A 21,620-nucleotide genomic window follows, 5' to 3' on the forward strand; every position below is an offset into this window, starting at 1 on the left:
CGCCAGTAAAAGCCGCTCTGATTGGCTGACCGCAGCCGGGAAGGCGGGGCCAGTGGGGGGTCGCACCCCTTGGTGGCCGGGGCTCCGGTAGCTCCCACCGACCAGCCGGGTCCTCCACCGGCCCGGAGAGCCCGGGTCCGGCCCCGCCCCCGGCGCGGAGAGCCAGGCCCCGCCCCCACGCCGCCGGGTCCGGGGTCCGCCCACTAGGGGCGGGGCACGCCTGCTCCGGGCTCTGACTGCACGAGGGCCGACGCAGGCCTGCAGCTCGCGGCCTGAACGTGGAGCTTGACCCCTGAGCGCGCACCCGCTACTCCCCTGCTTTCCCGCCCTGCCTGCAGGCCTCCGACCTCCGCCCTCCGCTTCTTGGCCTTCGTGCTGGGCTGCCCAAGCGCATGGAGCGGCTCGTGCGCTTGCTCTGAGGACCAGAGGCGGGACCCAAGTATTCATTCCGAATATAGGGGTATCTTTGCACTTCGCAAAGCGTTTTTTGTTCAATGCATAGTTATTTTTAGCACTTTAATTCACTCATTCAACAGCTATTTATTTTGAACACCTGTTAATGTGCCAGGAAGTGTGCAGACACTGGGCAAATAGCAGTGGAAAAAGTAAAAGTGAACAGATCTCCGTAAATCCCTGCCCTCGTGCGTTGTACACGTGTTTCTCACGTGACTCCAGTGTTGCTTCATTTGAGACTGGCTCCCACCAAGTGGTGAAATAGTGAGGTGAGGAGCCCAATTCATTTTAGGAATAAAGATGTGAGATAGATATTATGTTGCACAGATAAAGGAACTATGCTGCTGCTGCTGCTAAGTCGCTTCAGTCGCGTCCGACTCTGTGCGACCCCATAGACGGCTGCCCACCAGGCTTCCCCGTCCCTGGGATTCTTCAGGCAAGAATACTGGAGTGGGTTGCTATTTCCTTCTCCAATGCATGAAAGTGAAAAGTGAAAGTGAAGTCACTCAGTCGTGTCCGACTCTTAGCGACCCCATGGACTGCAGTCCACCAGGCTTCTCCTGGATTTTCCAGGCAAGAGTACTAGAGTGGGTGCCATTGCCTTCTCCGAAAGGAATTATAGCCTAAAGCTATTTAATGACTGTTCAACGTCGCAGGGCTAGTAACTTACAGAGCTCCAGGCATTCGGGTGCAGAAAGGTGGAACATCTTCCCTCCAAAGCCCAGGTAAAGGTATTTCCTTTTTTCTTTATTTATTCACACTTAGCTGAGCCTGTGCTCTGTGCTTGGTACAGTGCTAGATCTTGAAGATACAAAGAACTCTCACCTGCGTCCGATTGCCGGAAGCTGAGAGCCTAGCCGGTGAGAGATAGGAAAACAACCAATAGGAAGTAGAAGTTCTAAAGGTGACAAACAGGCAGAAAGGAAGAGAGAGTCATTCTTAAGGCCACTGCAGAGAGAAACTTCATTTGGAGGGAGTTGGTTTGGGAGTGTTTTTTTGGCAGCATACAGCTTGTGGGGATCTTAGTTCCTGAGCCAGGGTTGGAACCTCTGCCGGCTGTAGTGGAAGGGACGACCCTAACCACTGGACCACCAGGGAATTCGCAAACCATGTGGTTTTCATTGTAATACTGCTGCTGCTGCTAAGTCGCTTCAGTCGTGTCCAACTCTGTGTGACCCCATGGACGGCAGCCCACCAGGCTCCCCCATCCCTGGGATTCTCCAGGCAAGAACACTGGAGTGGGTTGCCATTTCCTTCTCCAATGCATGAAAGTGAAAAGTGAAAGTGAAGTCGCTCAGTCGTGTCCGACCCTCAGGACCCCATGGACTGCAGCCTTCCAGGCTCCTCCGTCCATGGGATTTTCCAGGCAAGAGTCCTGGAGTGGGGTGCCATTGCCTTCTCCGCATTGTAATACTAGATGGGCTCAAAGAGGGTCTAGTCCTGTTGCTTTCAAATGTTGTTATTGAGACCTCTAGGCATAACACAATGGTTCAGGGGCTCCATAAACTTTTATTAATCATATTTTATTTTTACAGTGTTTTTTTAAATGAGATAATTTTTAAGAATACATAGACACAGCAGAGCCCTTCCTCCATCATCTCTACCTCTTCAGCCATATTCAGCTCTTTTAAACTGTTTCTTTTGGCATTTATCTTCATAGCTTTGACCCTCCTCCAGCTGTATCCCTCCCTTCAGAGTGAGGCACCCAAGGGAATGTGCCTACCCAAAGCCCGTTCTTGCATGCTAAGTCGCTTCAGTGGTGTCCAACTCTGTGCAACCCTATGGACTGTAGCCTGCCAGGCTCCTCTGTCCAAGTGATTCTCCAGGCAAGAATACTGGAGTGAGTTGCCATGCCCTCCTCCAGACCCAAAGCCCACTTACCCTCTAATAGATGATATTCTGAATACCTGGAACCCTGGGATTCCCTGCCCAGCTTGCTTCCTGGGCCTGCACCAGCTTCTTCCTTGGGTCTTTCCTCCCCAGGGAGACCATGCTGATAATGTGGGCATTCCTAGGACTGAGGGGTAGCCAGGGAACAGCTATTCAAGCAAGAGGAATGAGCACAAGCTGGGATGTCCACAGGACCTTATGCGAGGCTCTCTCATTGCAGGACAGAGGCAAGGGCAGAAAGGAAGGGGGTCAGGCAAGAGTCAGAGGCTAGGGGCTGCTATTTTCTACTGTAGAACTCAGGATTCCCAAAATTGTAATTTAGAGCCTGGCCTTTTAGGTAGGTCCTTAGGAAAGTATATTTGTTAAGTTAGGAGCTTGGAAGGTATTTTCTTTAACAGTGTGTTGTCTTAGTTTGTAACATTAAGATATGTAGTATGTGAGTCTCCATCTGTAATCTTGTGGGGCCTTGTCGAAGGCCCCACAAATAATAGGGGCAGGATTGAGGATTTAACTCTTTCCCCTTCCTCTCTCCCCACTGCTCATACCTTCTTCTTATCTCCTATCTGCCAAAATAAATTTGATGATTTTTGTTCGTTGAATTTTCAGTTCTTACGATGCTGTGACTACATATGCTATTCACAATTGAGCCTTGTAAAAAACTTTGATTACTCTTCCTTTCCTGCACTTTTTATGTTTCCTGGAATTAGTAATTATCTTGTTTTTTCATTTGTTTAGTTTTCTATGTGTTTATCACAAAATCTGCCTCAGAATCTTCCCGCAGTTGCCTAAATCTCTTCTCAGAATGTGTAGATACAGGAGATATCCTATCAATTTCATCTTCTTGATGACATCTGGAGCCTTCTGACCTGCTCCAATATGTTTATCCTCCCACCCCCTTGCTTCACCTAGCATCTCCTTTCTCATCCTTCTAGGCATTTTCTTTCCCTCTCTCCTTTGTTAGGTCTTTTATTTGCCATTTTCTATATCTTTCTCTTTTTTAACTTATACCCTCTTGAGGAGACCATCTTCTAGAAGCTTCCCCAGAAAGGAGAAGGTAAATTATTTGGAAACTGCACATTTGACATTACCATTATTCTATTCTGACACTTGCTCTATTGTTTGGCTGGGCCTGAATTTCTTTGAAATTATGATGGCATTGTGATATTACTTTCTAGCTTCCATCACTGCTCTTGAGATGTCCAAAGTCTTTTAATTCCTTATCCTTCATAAGTGACTTTCCCCCTCCCTCTGAACTTCTCCTTGTCTTCAGTTTTCTGAAATGACAGTGATATGTCTGGGAGAGGCTATTTGTAGTGCTGGGCACTCAATGACTTCTGGGAAATAATGTTTCTTAAAATTTTATTTATTTATTTGACTGTACTACATCTTAGTTGTAGCACAAGGGATCTTTAGTTATGGTATGCAGACTCTTAGATGTGGCTCGTGGGATCTAGTTCCCCAACCAGGGATCAAACCTAGGCTCCCTGCATTGGGAGCATGGAATCTTAGCCATGGACCACCAGGGCAGTCCCCTGGGAAGTAGTCTTGACTCACCCATTTGTGATTTCCTCCCTGCCATTTTCTCTCATTTCTTTTTTGTAACTCCTGTAATTCAGATGGAAAAGGAAATCGCAACCCACCCCAATGTTCTTGCCTGGGAAATCCCATGGACAGAGGAGCCCAGTGGCCGACAGTCCACGAGGTCTCAAAGAGTCAGACGCCACTGAGCACGTGCACACATCTCTGACACTATTAATGATCCTTTTGTTTAAATTTTCTTCTTTCACATAATTGCTGTTTTCTCTAAATTTCTTTTCCTGTGATTCTGGTTTCTTTCATGTATATTCTTTGCTTTTATAATCCTTTGTTGTCTGCTCACATTAAGGATGGGTTACCAAAATCCCAGTTAGAAGCAGTTGTGCTCTGTGGGCTCAGGTACGTGAGTGGACTTGTCTCTAAGAACTTCACTGCGGGGAACCTCTGGAGTCCCATCTTTAGGCCTGCCTTTTCGGGGTGATCAGCAGTCTGGCACAACCAATTCCATTTGCCATATGGTTGCCACACTACAGTCCAAGGATTCATCCTTCTCTGTTCTGTCAGAAACCACTCATCTAGCTTCCTAAAGTATTTCACTTTTGTCTCCTCTCCTGTTTTCCTGTCTTTGTGCATTTATGCCCTAAAAAACAAATCCCTTTGCTATAGTTTTAGTGTATTTTTAGTAGAGCAAAATTAGATACATGTGTTCAATCTACCATTTTTACCCAGAAACTTTAAATATCTTTTAACTATTTGTAAAACAGTAGTTTAAAAATATGAACATTCAGATGTCCTACATTTCAAATTTTTGGTTTTGTCAAAACAGGCTAGTTGACATTGAATGATTTTATAACAGAGATAGGAAGTTGAACTTACAAATGTGTTCTAATAAGACATTGCTTGTGTCTGTTTTAGATAGTGAAGTTCTACAAAAGGCTTTGCTTGCAGAAGGGGGTTGGCTGGGTTTTTTTTTATAATTTTATGTACTTATTTTTATTTCTTTTGACTGTTCTGAGTCTTCATTGCTATGCAGGCTTTTCTCTAGTTGTGGCAAACGGGAACTACTCTCTAATTGTGGTGCACAGGCTTCTCATTGCAGTGGCTTCTCTTGTTGCAGAGTAGGGCCTCTAGGGCGTGTGGGCTTCAATAGTTGCGGCTCCCAGGCTGTAGAGCACAAGCTCAGTAGTTGTGGCTCGAGGGCTTTGTTGCTCCTTGGCACGTAGGATCTTCCCGGACCAGGGATCGAACCGGTGTCTCCTGCATTGGCAGGCGGATTCTTAACCACTGAGCCACTAGGAAAGTCCCCAGCTGCTTTTTTAAATGTTTGCAAACATCTCTTTTGAGCTGGTGATCAACTAGTGTGACCCTTGAACTGTGGTGAAGGTTCTGCTATTGGCCTGCATGGGAGAGGGGCTTGGAGGAGGGAGCGTCCCAGCCTCAATGGTAAAGGGAATGAAATAGGGAAGACTTGCCACCTGAGCAAAGAGAAAGAGTTCTTTCCTTATACCCTCCTGACTAACTTCCAGTCCTTTGTGCTGTCTGCCCACAATCCCTCCACAGCCTTGAACATTATAGAACATTACATTTTTAAAAATCAGTTTGGGGGACGTCTCTGAAGCCTCTACTGAGCCTACACCCTGTAGAGCCTATGCTCCGCAACACGAGAAGCCATTGCAATGAGAAGCCGGTGCATTGCAACTAGAAAAAGGCTGTGTGTGGCAACAAAGACCCAGAGCAGTCAAAAATAAATGATTTTTAAAGTTTAAAAAAGTATATAAAAGTCTGCTTTGGGATTTCCTTTGTGGTCCAATGGCTAAGACTCTGCACTGCCAAAGCAAGGGGCCTGGGTTTGATCCCTAGTTATTAGGGAACCCTGGAGAAGGCAATGGCACCCCACTCCAGTACTCTGGCCTGGAGAGTCCCATGGAGGGAGGAGCCTGGTAGGCTACAGTCCATGGGGTTGCAAAGAGTCGGACACGACTGAGCGACTTCACTTATTAGGGAACTAGAGCCCACACACAGCAACTAAGACCCAGTACAGCCAAATAAATAAATAATTTTTTTTTTAAATCAGCTTTATTGACGTATAGTTTACCCATAATAAAGTTCACCAATTTGAAGTGTAGGGTGCAGTGAATTAATCATGACATAAAACAGTTCCTTCCCTCAGAGACCTTCTTTGTTCCATTTTGCAGTCAGTTGAATCTCCCTCATCTGGCTCCTGGCATCAACTAACCTCCTTTCTGTCACAGCAGTTTTACATTTCTAGAATTTCATAAAAGTGGAGTGTATAGTTTGTAGTAGTTTGTGTCTGCCCTTCTTTCGCTTGGTATGAAGCTTTTGAGATTATCCATGTTGTTGCATGTATCAGTAGTTCATTCTTTTTTAAAAATACAGAGTGGTACATTTCATTGTTTATCCATTTACCAGTTGATGGACATTTAGATTGTTTATAGTTTTGAGCTATAACAAATAGAGCTGTTTATGAATATTTGTGTATAGGTCTTTGTATGGATATGTTTTAATTTCTCTTGGGTGAATACTTAGGAATGGGCTTGCTGCATTGTATGGAATAGATATTTAATTTTTTTTTTAAACTGCCAAGCAGCTTTCTAAGTGGCCATACCATTTTACATGCTCACCTGTAATAAACGAGGATTTCACATGCCAACATCCTCCTCAACACTTGGTGTGTTCACGCTTTTTATTGTGGCTAACAAGTTGTGATTTTATGTGTATTTCCCTAATGACTAATGATGTTGAGAATCTTTTTATTGCCTACTTACCTTTTGAGAACCTTCTCTTTTTTTAAGATTTATTTATGTATTTTTGGCTGTGCTGGGTCTTGTGCTACATGCAGCAAGAGGGGGACTACTCGGCTGTGGTGCGGGCTTCTCACTGGGGATGGCTTCTCTCTGTGTGGACTTCAGCAGTTGTGGTTCCCGGGCTCTGGAGCACAGGCTCAGTAGTTGTGGCCACAGGCTTAGTTACCCCTTGGCCTGTGGGATCTTCCTAGACCAGGGATCAGACCGTATCCTCTGCATTGGCAGGCGAATTCTTAACCACTGGACCACCAGGGAAGCCCATGAATATCTTCAGTGATGTGTCTATTCACATCTTCTACCCATTTAACAACTGGATTGTTTTCCTTTTTGTAATTGAGTCATAGTGGTTCTTTATATATTCTGAATACAAGTCCTTTATCAAATACATGTTTTGCAAATAATTTTTTTCCTGTCAAGGGCTTCTATTTTCTTTTCTTTTATGTCTATATCAGGTCTGTGCTTTTATAATATTCTGTCTTGTTTTTTGTAGCAAGACAATGCTAACTGCATAAAATGATTTGAGAAATATTCCGTTACTGTTCAACTTTCTCAAATAGTGTATATAGAATTGTATTATGTTTTCCTTAAATCTTTGGCAAAATTTACCAATGAAGTTATCTGGGGCTGGAGTCTTCCTTAAGGGAAAGGTTTTTAATTACAATTTCTTTAGTAGATACAGGGTTTTTCAGGGTTTTGCTTTCTTATTGAGCTTTAATACGTTGTATCCTTCAAGGAATTTGTCTATTTCATCTAATTTATCAAGTTTATTGGCATAAAGTTTTTTCATAATACTCTCATTATTTCCCACTATAGAGTCTGTAGTGATGTCCCCTTTATTATTCCTGATGTTGGTAAATTGTGTCTTTTTTCCCCCCTGATGAAAGCTGGATAGAGCTTTATCAATTTATTAATCTTTTCAAAGAACCAGATTTGGGTGATTGCACTGATTTTCTCTATCTTTGTTTGTTTGTTTTATTTATTTACTCTTATCCATACGATTCCCTTCTGCTTCAGTTTCTCTGTAATTACTTATCTAGTTTCTTACTCTAAGCACTACTTTAGCAGCATCCTATAAATTTTAATGTCAATTTTTCATTTTCACTCAGTTCAAAATACTTCATAGTTCTCCTTGTCATTTCTTCTTTGATTCATGAGTTGTATAGAAGTATGTTGTTTAATTTGCAAACATTTGGGAATTTTCCCACATACCTCTTAATTATTGGCTTATGGTTTAATTCCATTGTGATCTGAGAACAGATTTTGTATGATTCTAATCTTAAGCTTATTGATATTTGTTTTATGGTCCAGATTATTATTCCATATGCATTTGGAAATAAGGCATCCTGCTGTTGTTTGGTGGTGTGTTCTATAAATGTCAATTGAGTCAAGTTGGTTGACAGTATTTTTGAAAACTTCTATATCCTTGCTTTTTTTTTTCTCTGCTTTTTCCAGTTGCTGAAAGAAAAGCGTTGAAGTCTCTAACAGAAATTGTGGATTTATCCATTTCTCCTTTCACTTCTGTAAGTTTTTTGCTTCATGTATTTTCAAGCTGTTATTAGGTTCAAATATATATAGGATTACATCACTTTTATTAGTTGACACCTCTATCATGGAGTTTATGGGTTTAAAAAGGACACCTCCCTTTTTAACTTTGCTAATCTTTCTTGTTCTAAAATCTGAAATTGGGACTTCCCTGGCGGTCCAAGTTTCCAATGTAGCAGGTGCTAGTTTAATCCCTGGTCAGGGAAATAAGATCCCACATGCCGTGCCATGTGGCCAAAAAGTAAAAAATAAAATAAAATCTGAAATTGATGTAGTCACTCTAGCTTTCTTTTGACTAGTATTGGCATAGTTTATTTCTTTCCATCTTTTAACCAATGTGTGTCTTTTTATTTAAAGTGTGTTTCCTGTAGACAGAACATAGTTTGAGTCTTGGGTTTTTCTTAATTGAATCTTATAATCTATCTTTTAATTAGCTTATTTAGATCATCTATTTAATGGCACCCCACTCCAGTACTCTTGCCTGGAAAATCCCATGGGCGGAGGAGCCTGGTAGGCTGCAGTCCATGGGGTCTCGAAGAGTCGGACATGACTGAGCGACTTCACTTTCACTTTTCACTTTCATGCATTGGAGAAGGAAATGGCAACCCACTCCAGTATTCTTGCCTGGAGAATCCGAGGGACAGGGTAATCTGGTGGGCTGCCGTCTATGGGGTCGCACAGAGTCAGACACGACTGAAGTGACTTAGCAGTAGCAGCAGTAGCATGATCATCTTCAAGAGAAAGAAAAAGTAGAGAGGGAGAGAAAGGAAAAAAGAGGAAGGGACCCCAGACGGGGAATCAAAAAAGCAGGTTGAAGTCCTGATTCTGTACTTGCTAGCCCTGTAACTTTAGATAAATCTCATAACTCTGAGCCTCAGCTGGCTCTCAAACATGTTTGTAAGGATGAATAAGTTATTTGTAAACTACAACATGCTCTGAAATCACAAGGGATTAAAGGAATCCAGTGCCAGATGTATGGATAGGAATCCATAAAGCAGGATGTGAGTACCTCAAAGGCAGAACTAGGTCTCACTCTTCTGTATTTCTAGCACCTAGCTTCATGCCTGAAACATTAAATGTTACCAATAAGTGTTCATTGCAGGAGTGAGACAATGAAAGAATTAACTTTGAATAAGCTTGAGCCATAGGAGAAGCCCATAGTGAATGAATGATAGTATGTAAAAGACGGGTGGATGTCAGGTGACATGTTTTTAAGTGGCTATCGCACGGCTGAGAACTGAACTTACAATGTTTAATTCCTTATCTGTTAAATGTTTCAGTAGCATGGAAGAATGAAGTGAAGTGAAGTCACCCAGTCGTATCCGACTCTTTGCGACCCCAAGGACTGTAGCCTACCAGGCTCCTCCGTCCTTGGGATTTTCCAGGCAAGAGTACTGGAGTGGGTTGCCATGTCCTTCTCCAGGGGATCCTCCCAACCCAGGGATCGAACCCAGATCTCCTGCATTGAAGGCAGACGCTTTACAGTCTGAACCACTGGGGAAGCCCGGAAGCATGGAAGAATAATTTGCACATATATGTATTTTTCTTACATATTCATTAATTCAACAAATGTTTATTAAGTGCCTATTATATACCAGGCAAAGTTCTAGTCCTGGGCATGAAACAATGTCCATTTTAATCATTTGTTTTAAAAAGGCCTCTGGTAATGATGATTATCTTTAGTGAAAGTATTGATTAAGCCCTGACTCTTGGTGTAAATTGAAATGTATTCCCATTAGTTATTGGTTGGTTGTAATTTTTTTAAAAAACTTCTTTGGGAAAATAACTTTTTCTAATTTTTTTTTACTACTTTTAGCCATTAATATTAGTTTGGGAGCATAGCATTTAATGATTTTTTAAAAAGCAGTAGGCCAAGTTAATATATATTAGGTGATGGATATGGATAAAAAGCTAGATAATCAAGCAGATAGATGACAGGAAGTCATTCTTCCAGTCAACCTGATGATGTCATTGGAAGAAAGAAGGTCAGTTGGAACCTGTCACCTGGCAGTTACAGGGAGCTGCAGCTAGGAAGAGGGGTCAGGAGCTGCCCTGGAGTCCTTAACCCCCAAGCAGCCAACACTGTGTGTTCAGGCAGGCCCCTGCACCAGAGGCACAGGAAGTCTTTGTGACTGACAGAGTGATCCAAGATGGAGAAAGATAAACCCCCACAGTTGGTGACCCCTGCGTCAGTGAAAGCCATCATCTCAAGGATTGAGGCTGCCCAGCTAACTCGGGCTCAGGAGGTAACCCCTGAGATGAAAATGTCACCTTTCTGTTGGGGTCTGATGGGGAGGCCAGGGACTGATGCCAGATTTGGGCAAGATTCCAGCTCTGGGCCCCTGTGGGGCCTCAGGATCCTCAGCAAGCTGGGTTTATGGATAGCTTAGTGCAAAATATTCACCTCGTATAGATTGGCCTCTGGAGGGTGATCTGGAATCAAATCTCGATCCCCGTCCCCCAACCGAGGCCAGCGATGGGTCCAGGAAGAGGACAGCCCAAGGGAAGCCCTAGGATGGCCCTGAGACCATGGTGGTGGGTCCTACCAGGGCAGATGCTGCTGCTAAGTCACTTCAGTCATGTCCGACTCTGTGTGACCCCATAGACGGCAGCCCACCAGGCTCCCCCGTCCCTGAGATTCTCCAGGCAATAATACTGGAGTAGGTTGCCATTTTCTTCTCCAATGCATGAAAGTGAAAAGTAAAGTGAAGTTGCTCAGTCGTGTCCGACTCTTAGCGACCCCATGGACTGCAGCCTACCAGGCTCCTCCGCCCATGGGATTTTCCAGGCAAGAGTACTGGAGTGGGTTGCCATTGCTTTCTCCATACCAGGGCAGAAGGGGCCCAGAGTTCATGATTTCAGGTCTGTTCTTGGCAACCTATCAGAATCTCCCCAAGCTGAGCCCTAGAAACTCTCATTTTTAAATGGGAATCTCTGATCCTTGCTTCCCTTGTGGCTCAGCTGGTAAAGAATCCGCCTGCAATGTAGGAGACCCAGGTACGATCCCTGGGTGGGGAAGATCCCCTGGAGAAGGGAAAGGCTACCCACTCCAGTATTCTTGCCTGGAGAATTCCATGAACTGTATAGTCCATGGGCTCACAAAGAATCAGACACACCTGAGCGACTTTCACTTTCACTTTTCTGATCCTTGGGTTTCTTGGGGCCTCATTTTTCTAGTCTGTTGCCTCTGGATCCTTGTGAGGAGAGATGTCCAGAAGTCCCTGCAAATTCTGAAATTCTGAAGAAATGTTCACTGTGGATTTTTTGTATTCTCTCCCTGACCTGGTCTTAATAATTGAAATGAGAGTAATTAAAGCTAACACTTACTTTCTGTGCCAGGTGCTGACCTAAGTGCTTTACAAATACTGGCTCATATAATCTTTATTAAAACTCTGTGAGATAGTTATTATAATGATCCCCACTTTACAAATAAGAAAACTGAGGCCCCGAGAGGTTTAACTGCCTTGTTTAAGATCACATAACTGGGACATGGCATCTGGTGCCAGAGTTTACATTCCTAAACACTACAATCTACTGCTTCCCGTGTAGAATATTTCTTCCCAGCTCTCAGAAATCTTGGACAATATCAACTGTGTCATCAACCGCTTCCAGGAAGAATTAGGATATGATTTTAAAAAAAAGGCGAAACCTCCCCAGCCACAGCAGAAGGGCAAGAACAGATTCATCTTGCTGGAGAAAATATCCTCCTTCTCCGAAGATGCTAAGACTAAAGAGAAGAACTTGTATGAAATTCTTCACTGGCTAGGTGACTGGGGTGAGTTTGCAGGGGGGGTGCAGTCCTAAGGGTGGGTTCCTTCCCCTAGTGACTCTGGTTCCAGCTCACTCAACCTCCTTCTTTCCCCACCCTAGGCCAGCCTTTGATGGGAGCAAGGGCAGGGTGGTGGGTGCAGAAGGAGCAAAAGACACATCGTAGTGCCTCGCCAGTGAAAACATCACCCACTCATGACATAGCACGTCACCTCTACTCCCTAGAGAGACAAATGTGTCATTGTCCAAAACATAACAGATTGTGACATTAGATGCTTGTGTGATGAAGCCTAAGTCATGGGTTCATTATTATATCTCATTTTTTAGCGAGACAGAAACTAAATGCAAACTCACTGCTTTCTTTTTCCAGCTTTATTGAGATATAATTGACAAACAACATTGTATAAATGTTAAGTGTACATGTGATTATTTTATATGTATATGTATGCAGTGAAATGATTATCGCAATAACACATCATCTCACAGCTTCCCTTTTTTTGTGTGTATGGTAAGAGCATTTAAGATCTTCTCTCTTAGCAAATTTCAGATTTGGATATTGAAGGTTTAGTTCCAGACCACCACAATAAAGTAAATATCACAATAAAGTGAATCATAAGAATTTTTTGGTTTCCCAGTGCATATAAAAGTTATGTTTTTATTATACTGTAGTCTATTAAGTGTATAATAGTATTATATCTAAGCAAACAATGTGCATACCTTAATTGACAATACTTTATTGCTAAAAAATGCTAACCATCATCTGACCATGCAGGGTTTCCACAAAGCTTCAGTTTTTAAAAAATGCAATATTTGCAAAGAGCAATAAAACAAAATGCCATTAAACAAGATGTGCCTGTATACAATACAGCGTTAACTGTAGTCGCCATGCTGTATATTAGATCCCCAGAACTTATTCATCTTATAATTGAAAGTTTGTACCTTTAACCAACATCTCCCCATTTCTCTCACTTCTTAGCCTCTGATAACCACCAGTTTACTCTCTGTTTCTGTCAGCTCAGCATTTTTTTGTTTCCATTTCCCTGTCTGATTTATTTCATTTAGTGTAATACCCTCAAGGTCCATCCATATTGTCACGAGTGGCAGGATTTCCTTCTCTGTTGTGACTTAATAATATAGATCTTCCTTAGCTTATGATGGGTGTACATCCCAATAACCCTATCCTAAGTTATAATACCATAAATCAAAAATGTACCTAATACACCTAACCTTCCCTAGTGGCTCAGATGGTAAAGAATCTGCCTGCAACACAGGAGACCTGGGTTCCATCCCTGGGTCGGGAAGATCCCCTGGAGAAGGGAATGGCTACCCACTCCAGTATTCTTGCCTGGAGAATTCCACGGACAGAGCAGCCTGGTAGGCTACAGTCCACGGGGTCCCAAAGAGTTGGACACAATTGAGTGACTAGCACTTTCACTTTAACCGACCAAACAGGTTAGCCTAGCCTATCCTATTCAGAACACTTCCGTTAGCTTATCACCTAACACAAAGCCTATTTTATAATGTGTTGGATATTTCACATAATTTATTGAAGACTATACTGAAAGTGAAAAACAGGATGACCGTATGCATACAGATGGTTGCGAGTGTATTTGCTGTTTACTCCTGTGATTGTGTGGCTACTTAGAGCTGCAGTTTGCTGTTGGTGCCAGCATCATAGGAGTATCATACTATTTATGGCTAGCATGGGAAAAGATAAAAATTCAAAGATTTCTACTGAATGCATATCACTTTCACATTGTAAAGTCAAAAAGTCAGAAGTTGGGGACTATCTGTATTTCTTTATATATACCACATTTTCATTATCCGTTCATCCATTGACTGACACTTAGGTTGCTTCCATGCCTTGACTCTTGTAACATGGGCTTCACTGAACATGCGCATGCAGATATCTCTTGGAGACAGTGATTTTGTTTCCTATGGTTATATACCCAGAAGTAGGATTGCTGGATTATATGGTAATTCGATTTTAAATTTTTTGAGGAACCTCCATACTGTTTTCCAAAATGGTTATACCAAGTTACACTCCCATAAACAGTGCACAAGGGCCCCTTTTCTTCCTGTCCTCACCAATACTTGTTATCTCGTATCTTTTACATAATTGCCATCCTAACAGGTCTGAGGTAATATCTCATTGTGACTTTGATTTGCTTTTCCCTGATGATTGGTGTTGGAGAAGACTCTTGAGAGTCCCTTGGACTGCAAGGAGATCCAACCAGTCCATTCTGAAGGAGATCAGTCCTGGGATTTCTTTGGAGGGAATGATGCTAAAGCTGAAACTCCAGTACTTTGGCCACCTCATGCGAAGAGTTGACTCATTGGAAAAGACTCTGATGCTGGGAGGGATTGGGGGCAGGAGGAGAAGGGGACGACAGAGGATGAGATGGCTGGATGGCATCACTGACTCGATGGACATGAGTCTGAGTGAACTCTGGGAGTTGGTGATGGACAGGGAGGCCTGGCGTGCTGAGATTCATGGGGTCGCAAAGAGTCGGACACGACTGAGCGACTGATCTGAACTGATGATTAGTGATGTTAAACACCTTTTCATATACTCGTTGGCTATTTGTATATCTTCTTTAGAAAAATGTTTATTCATATCCTTTGTCAATTTTTTAATGTTTAAATGTTTATTTATTTATTTGACTGCATAGGGATCTTTGCTGTGTTATGCAGGCTCCATAGTTGGGGCTTTTGGGCTTAGTTGTTCTGAGGCCTGTGGGATCTTAGTTCCCTGACCAGAGATTGAACCTGCATTTTGCAGGGTGGATTTTTAATCACTGGACTACCAAGGAAGTCCCCTTTGTCCATTTTTAATCAGATTATTTGTTTTGTTTTGCTCTTGAGTTTTGTGAGTTTCTTAGATATTTTGGATATTAACCCTTTATTAGATATATGGTTTGTATATATTTTCTCCCATTCTGTAGGTTGAACCTTTTCACTTTGTTGATCATTTCTTTTACTGTACAGAAACTTTTTTAGTGTGATGTAGTTCCACTTATTTATTTTTGCTTTGGGCTGCTATCTATGGGGTCGCACAGAGTCGAACACGACTGAAGTGACTTAACCTTTTGTTGCCTTGCTTTTGATGTCATATATAAAAAAAAAAAAGTCATTGCCAAGATGAATATCAGAAAGTTTTTCCCCTAAGTTTTCTCCTAAGAGTTTTAAGGTTTGGGGGTTTATATTTAATTCCTTTCAAGTTAATTTTTGTAAGTGGCATAAGACAGGAGTCTCCAATTTAATTTTTTTGCATGTGAATGTACAGGCTTACCAGCGCCACTTATTGAAGAGATTATCCTTTCTTCACTGAGTGTTCTTGGTTCCCTTGGCAAATACTAGCTGACTGTATATGCATGGATTTATTTTTGAGCTCTTGATTCTGTCCCATTTGTCTCTGTGCCTGTTTTTATGTCAGTGCCACACTGTTTTGTTTACTGTCAGTTCCGTTCAGTCACTCAGCTGTGTCCGACTCTTTGTGACCACATGGACTACAGCACACCAGGCTTCCCTGTCCATCACCAACTCCCAGAGCTTGCTCAAACTCATCTCCATCGAGTTGGTGATGCCATCCAACCATCTCATCCTCTGTCGTCCGCTTCTCTTCTTGTCTTCAATCTTTCCCAGCATCAGGGTCTTTTCCAATGAGTCACTTCTTTGAATCAGATGGCCAAAGTACTGGAGTTTCAGCTTCAGCATCAGTTCTTCCAATGAATATTCAAGACTGATTTCCTTTGTAATATAGCTTAAAATCAGGTAGTGTGATGCCTCCAACTTTGTTTTTGTTGCTCAAGAGTGCTTTGGCTATTTGGGGTCTTTTGTGGCTCCCTATGGATTTTAAGATTGTTCTCCTAGTTCTGTGGAAAATGCTACAGGATTTTGATAGAGATTGCACTGAATATATAGATGACTTTGGGTAGTATAGAGATTTTAACAATATTAATTCTTTTGATCCATGAACATGGGTTATCTTTCCATTTATATGTGTTTTCTTCAATTTCTTTCATTAATGTCTTATGGTTTTCACTGTAGATATCTTTCACACACTCCCATTAAATTTATTCTGATGTATTTTATTGTTTTGATGCTTTTTAATTGGGATTGTTTTCTTTATTGCTTTTTTAGATAATTAATTGTTAGTGTGTGGAAATGCAACTGATTTTTATGTGTTTATTTTAGGTCCTGCAACTTTATTGAACTTATTAGTTCTAATACTTTTTTTGGTGGAGCATACTAGCTATTTCATAGAGGAACTCAAGGGTGATATTCAAAGTACTGAATGGATACTAGGCCAAAGAGCACGGATGCCAGCTGTAAGCAACTGGTATAGCCATTTGGGTGTGGACCAGCTGCATGCAGCCCTGGAACCAGGTGCTACCCCTCTTAAGATCAGAACTATCCCATCAAGAGACCTCAGTCTGGTGTGAGATGTGGTGGATGCTGCAGTGTTGGAGGAAGATGGTATAAGCATGTGCTCTAACCCTCCTCGCATTGCCCTGCTCCTGAGTGCTCAGTTCAGTGGTTCTTCAGCTGCCTCCAGAAACTAAGCAGAGCTGTTGACTCCAGTTAATTCATTTAATTGTCCAGATAGAATAAATAAGTAGGCTAGGCAATGAGCGTAGAAAAATAACAAGGCAGACACATGCTTGGCCTTGTAGTACAACAATACAATTTAATATCTATGCATATTTTCTACATGGCAGGTCTCATGTTAATCATTTCACTTGTGTTATCTCATTTAATCCATACCCAACCCTTTTTTGGCAAGAATACTAAGGCTCAGGGGAATAAGTGATTTGCCCAACATCATACAGCTAATAAGAGGTTAAACTAATTTAACCTCAAAGTCTGCTGGGGTTACCCCCATGCTCTACCACTGTTTCGGGCTCCCTAGAGGACAGATTGTTATCAGCCTGAATCTCCCACTCTCTCTCAGGTGACAGCCTGACCTATGAGATCAAGAACAGGAAGAGTGAGGAGGAAGAGGAAGCCCTGGATGAATGGATCGAGGTGATGGAAAAGGTGTTACCCCTCTCCCTCATAGCCACCAAAGGAGGCATCGAATCTCTCATTTCCCTTTGCTCTACTCTCATTGAAGGACAAAGGAAAGGGGCACAAAGTAGGTACCGGGAACAGCATGATTAGAAAAATAACTCTACTCCAGGGAAATATGGAGGATCAGGAGTGTGTTGAATTGAGTTGAACTGGGTCAAATAGGTCCAGACCCCTCTGGGCCCTACAGGTGCTGTGGAGCTGACAGACCCTGACAGGTAAGCTCTGAGCCCAGCAGAGTCCTCTCCCGACAGTATCTCTCCTGGCCTCATATAATGCCCCAGCTCCTTATTACCAAAGCCCTAAGAGGGCTGGATGGGAATGTGGCCAAGCAGGATCTGGAGAATCAGTATAATCCTTGGATCCATGGGAGCTTATTGTCTTTGTTCTCTCTACCTCTCCTAGTGTCCAAACATACCTTCTGGCAGGACTGGCAGGAACAGAGCCCACAAAAAGCGATATCCTGCCCTCAGCCCCTGAGCCCAGAGCAGATGCTGCAGGACAAGCACACTACCTGTGTAAAGGTCTCCGAGGTGAAGTCCATGTTACAGGAGCTCCTGGACTCCACCATGTTCAACCAAGGGGAGGTTAGGGCCATCAGATACATGTCTGCTGTGGTGGAGAACCTCAATAAGGCCTTGATCCTCCAGCACAAGGAGAACAGGAGCCTGGAGGCCAAATACAGGCACCTGAAAATAGAGATGACCAAAGAACTCAGCAACCAGAAGCTGTACTTCCAGAAGTCCCTCCAGGTCCTCGAGAGTAAGAGAGATGCCCTGCTAAAGCAGATAGACATTTTAGGGGGAAAGTACCATGACCTGCTCCTGATAAAGCATGCCCTAGAGTTCCAGCTGAAGAAAATTCAGTCTGCTGGAGGTCAAGCAGAAGACTTAGTCAGGGTCTTGGTTGAGTTCCCAGACCCTGACAAGAAAGAAGCCCTCCCAAAGAAAGACACAGTCATGGAGGAAACCCAACAGGAGCCCAAGAAGGAGGAGCAGTTTTCACCATGTTCCCCAAGCCCCATGGCCATGGCCTGGGACAGTGGTGCTATGCCTTCACCAGATCAGCCTCTTTCCACCATGACCATGGATTCAAGGATTGCAGATGTGTACAGGAGCAAGGACGCTGAAAGTCTTCAGCCTGTGTTGCCATCCTCCATGGATCATATGTTTCCTAAGAAATGGGAAAGACTGTCAGCAGAAAGCCCAGGTGACAGAGCCAAAGACCAGGACTTCTTCCAGGAAGTGGCCTGGGAGAAGGAAGGACTCCAAATTAAGTCCCATTTTCAGAAGCAGCTGTCCCTAGAGAGGTCAAGGAAGTTGGCCTTGGAGAGCAAGGCAGAGGCCAGGGAAGAGGAGCTAAGCTGGGAGAGGCGGAGGCAGCAGTGGCAGCAGGAGGAGGAGATGTGGCTGCAGCGGCAGGAGAGGTGGGCCCTGCTAGAGCAGGAGCACGAGGAGAAGCTGCGGCAGTGGGAGGCAGAGGAGGCAGCAAGGGAGCAGCGGCTGAGACTGGACCAGGAGCCCAGGGGCCCGTGGAGGGAGCCGGAGCAGCCGGGAGAGGACGCCGAGAGGATGATCTTTGTGCCCATCATTCGCTGGAAGGACTCGGAGGACGCGTCTTTGGCACCTCCCCCAAGCCGGGCCCAATCTGCTCGCCAAGGCAGGAGGCCATGCGTGCCCAGGTCCCCTAAGGCCCAGCAGCCCATCCCAAGAAACCAGAGGTCCATGAGTTCAGCCGAGTTTACCCAGAAACCACAGGCCCACCGGCTTCCCATGAAGCCCAAGAAATCGGCCTCCTTTCCTGTCACGGGTACATCCCCACGAAGGGTGACCCAGCCCCCTGTGCATATAGCCCCGGTAACTCGGAAGGAGAAGGTATACCATATAGACGTGGAGGCCCAGAGGAGGAATCTGTGGCTCCTGACTGAGGAGGACACACTGGGGCTGCCCCACTACCTGCATGGTAAGGCGCTGGAGCTCACCACCTCCACCATGGAGCTGAATGCGCTCAAGCTGTGGTGCCTCTTCCACAAGTACATCTGCTACAGACACTTCCAGAGCCTCCGGTAAGTCTTCCCTGGCAACCATTGGCACCACCCACACCCATGGGCAGAGCCAGAACCCAATGAGAAAGAAGGAGCGTGGGGCATGGGGTGGGGAGAATCACCCAGGCCTGGACGTGATGCCCCTGAGAGAGGGACTTGCACAGGACACCCAGCCTCAGAGCCTTGGGCAACCCTGAGGTGTGGGAGGTGGAGTACTTAACACTGCTCTCCCTCTGGGAGTCTTCCTGCTGTCTTCCTGTCGTCCTACTGCCCTGCCCATAACCCGCCTGCCATGCTCCCCCATTGGCCTTACTTCCTATTTCCAGCCCAGCCCAAGGCTCCTTACCTGACACCACCTCACCTCTGCTCCCTGTTTTCCCCAGTTCTCACACACACAGAGTCATGCCGATTAACCCACTCCAGTACTCTTGCTTGGAAAATCTCATGGATGGAGGAGGCTGGTAGGCTGCAGTCCATGGGGTCGCTAAGAGTCGGACACGACTGAGCGACTTCACTTTCACTTTTCACTTTCATGCATTGGAGAAGGAAATGGCAGCCCACTCCAGTGTTCTTGCCTAGAGAATCCCAGGAATGGGGGAGCCTGGTGGGCTGCCGTCTATGGGGTCACACAGTTGGACACGACTGAAGTGACTTAGCATAGCATAGCATAGGGGCTAGGAGGAGGCCCCTTCACCCACTAAATCACTTCCCTCTCTTTCCAGCCAAGACGTGATCAACCATATACAAGTCGTGCGAGAAGCTGGGGCTTCCTACAAGGCCCAGAACCTCTTCCTCTTCCTGGAAAACGTGGACCACCTGCAGAAACTCCAGCTCCAGGTGTGGACAGACAAGCAGAAGGACCTGGAGGAGAAGCGCCGAGAGTGCCTGAGCAGCATGGCAACTATGTTCCCCAAGGTGGGCCTCGCACCTGGCGACCTTCTCAGGGGTCAGCACGGCCAGCAGGAACAGGGCCAGGATGGAGCCATGGGGCTGTGGGGGTGTGCCTGGGGGCAGGAGAGCAGATGGGAAATCAGAGAGCAGATTAAAGCCTCTGAACCAGGAAGAGGGGAAGGCAGGCGGCAGCCTGAGTAGAAGGAAGGCAAGTTTTCCAATCTCCATACATGGAGGGAGAGCAAGAAAGGGAAGAAAGGGAAAGTCGCTCACTTGTGTCTGACTCTTTGCGACCCCATGGATTGTATTGGACTGTACAGTCCATGGAATTCTCCAGGCCGGAATACTGGAGTGGGTTGCCTTTCCCTTCTCCAGGGGATCTGAGGGACCCTCAAAAAGAGCTGGAGGGGACTTCCCTGGTGGTCCAGTGGTTAAGACTCCGTGCTTGCAATGCAGGGGGCACAGGTTCAATCCCTGGCAGAGAAGCTAAAGTCCCACATGCCACAAGGTGCGGCCAAAAATAAATAAATAAATTTTAAAAAGAAAAGAGTTAGAGAAGGAAGCCCCTTCTGCAGGGGAGGTAGCCAGAGCCTGCAGTCCAGCTCTGTGCTCAGATCCTCCTCCCGTGGGTCTCCTTGTCCAGCTCCTGTCGGATCTGGTTGCTCTCTTGGTTGCTCTCCAGGCTTGGTCTCCAGGTCTTCTTCACCCTCATGCTGGGGACTCCCTTTACTGCTCTCTGGGGACAGCTCCCCTGCTTCCAATCCTGGGTCTCCCTTGTTTTAGTGGAGCACCTCCTCCAGGCACTTCTTGACAAAGGGTTCCTGGCAGGTAGAATCACTGAGACCCTGGTTGTCTGAAAATGTCTTCACTTAATATCTACCCTTAACTGAGGTTGACAGCTTGCCTGAATAGAGAAGTCTAGGTTAGAATTCATTTTCTCTCACAATTTTGAAGGCACTGATCATTGCCTTCCAGGTTTTGGCTTTGCTGTTGAGAGTCCAAAGTCATTCTGAGTCTTACTGTATTGGGTTTCACCTAGTTTTATTCTCTAAGGGCTGCCTGCAGTTTCCTGTACTCTCTCCCTTGCTGCCAAGGTCAGAAAAGCATTGAGTGCTGATGTGGCCCATAGGAGGCTAGCTGATGGCTAGCAGTGACTCTGAATCTGCTAAGATGGACCAGGAGGTATCCCCCCTGAGTCCTGAGCAGCAGTGGTCAGAGTCTGGGGGAAGCAGTGTCCTGAGGGATTCAGCATTGGAAGTTGAGTCAAGGCAGTTGGAAGAGCCTTGCCATGGAGCCATCTCCCAACTCAGTTTCCTGTCTCCTTATACTAGTCTTGATCACCTCCTGTAGGTGTCTTGACGTGCTAAATTGGTTTTGAGATTGAGAAGGAAAGGGACCATATATATACAATTCTTTAGGTGGCTGTGAGGGTTCCCCCAGCTCCTTGCCCAGGGCCAGGGCAGAGGCTGAATGACTAGATACAGAGAGCATTCCAGACACAACCTGACCCGTGTCATGAACCCTATGAGTCTTCACAGTTCCAGCTGCTCTAGCTTCTTTAGTTTTTTCCTTGCTGTTTTGCCCATTGTCTGGATTCTCCA

At 44.8% G+C, this 21,620-nt stretch overlaps 1 protein-coding gene across 3 annotated transcripts in view; it reads left to right on the forward strand.

The window, feature by feature from the left end:
* The first annotated feature begins 37 nt into the window (after positions 1-37).
* FAM186B (family with sequence similarity 186 member B) overlaps positions 38-21,620 on the forward strand; it is a 29,273-nt gene continuing 7,690 nt past the window's right edge. Inside the window, exons 1-6 of one of the 3 annotated variants that reach the window (XM_086399579.1) lie at positions 38-1,178; positions 8,157-8,224; positions 11,796-12,021; positions 16,969-17,151; positions 17,490-19,149; positions 19,851-20,043. In XM_086399579.1, the coding sequence (XP_086255705.1) occupies positions 17,046-17,151; positions 17,490-19,149; positions 19,851-20,043 (1,959 nt within the window). In that variant the 5' untranslated portion in view covers positions 38-1,178; positions 8,157-8,224; positions 11,796-12,021; positions 16,969-17,045. Of the gene's footprint in view, positions 1,179-8,156; positions 8,225-10,198; positions 10,493-11,795; positions 12,022-16,968; positions 17,152-17,489; positions 19,150-19,850; positions 20,044-21,620 lie in introns of those variants that run through there. The other 2 variants (XM_086399578.1, XM_086399580.1) reach the window with 2 other exon arrangements.

The sequence above is a fragment of the Bos grunniens genome, chromosome 5 (genome assembly GCF_055505025.1).
Source record: "Bos grunniens cultivar Pamir isolate PY7600 chromosome 5, Bosgru_T2T1.0, whole genome shotgun sequence".
Taxonomy (NCBI): domain Eukaryota; kingdom Metazoa; phylum Chordata; class Mammalia; order Artiodactyla; family Bovidae; genus Bos; species Bos grunniens.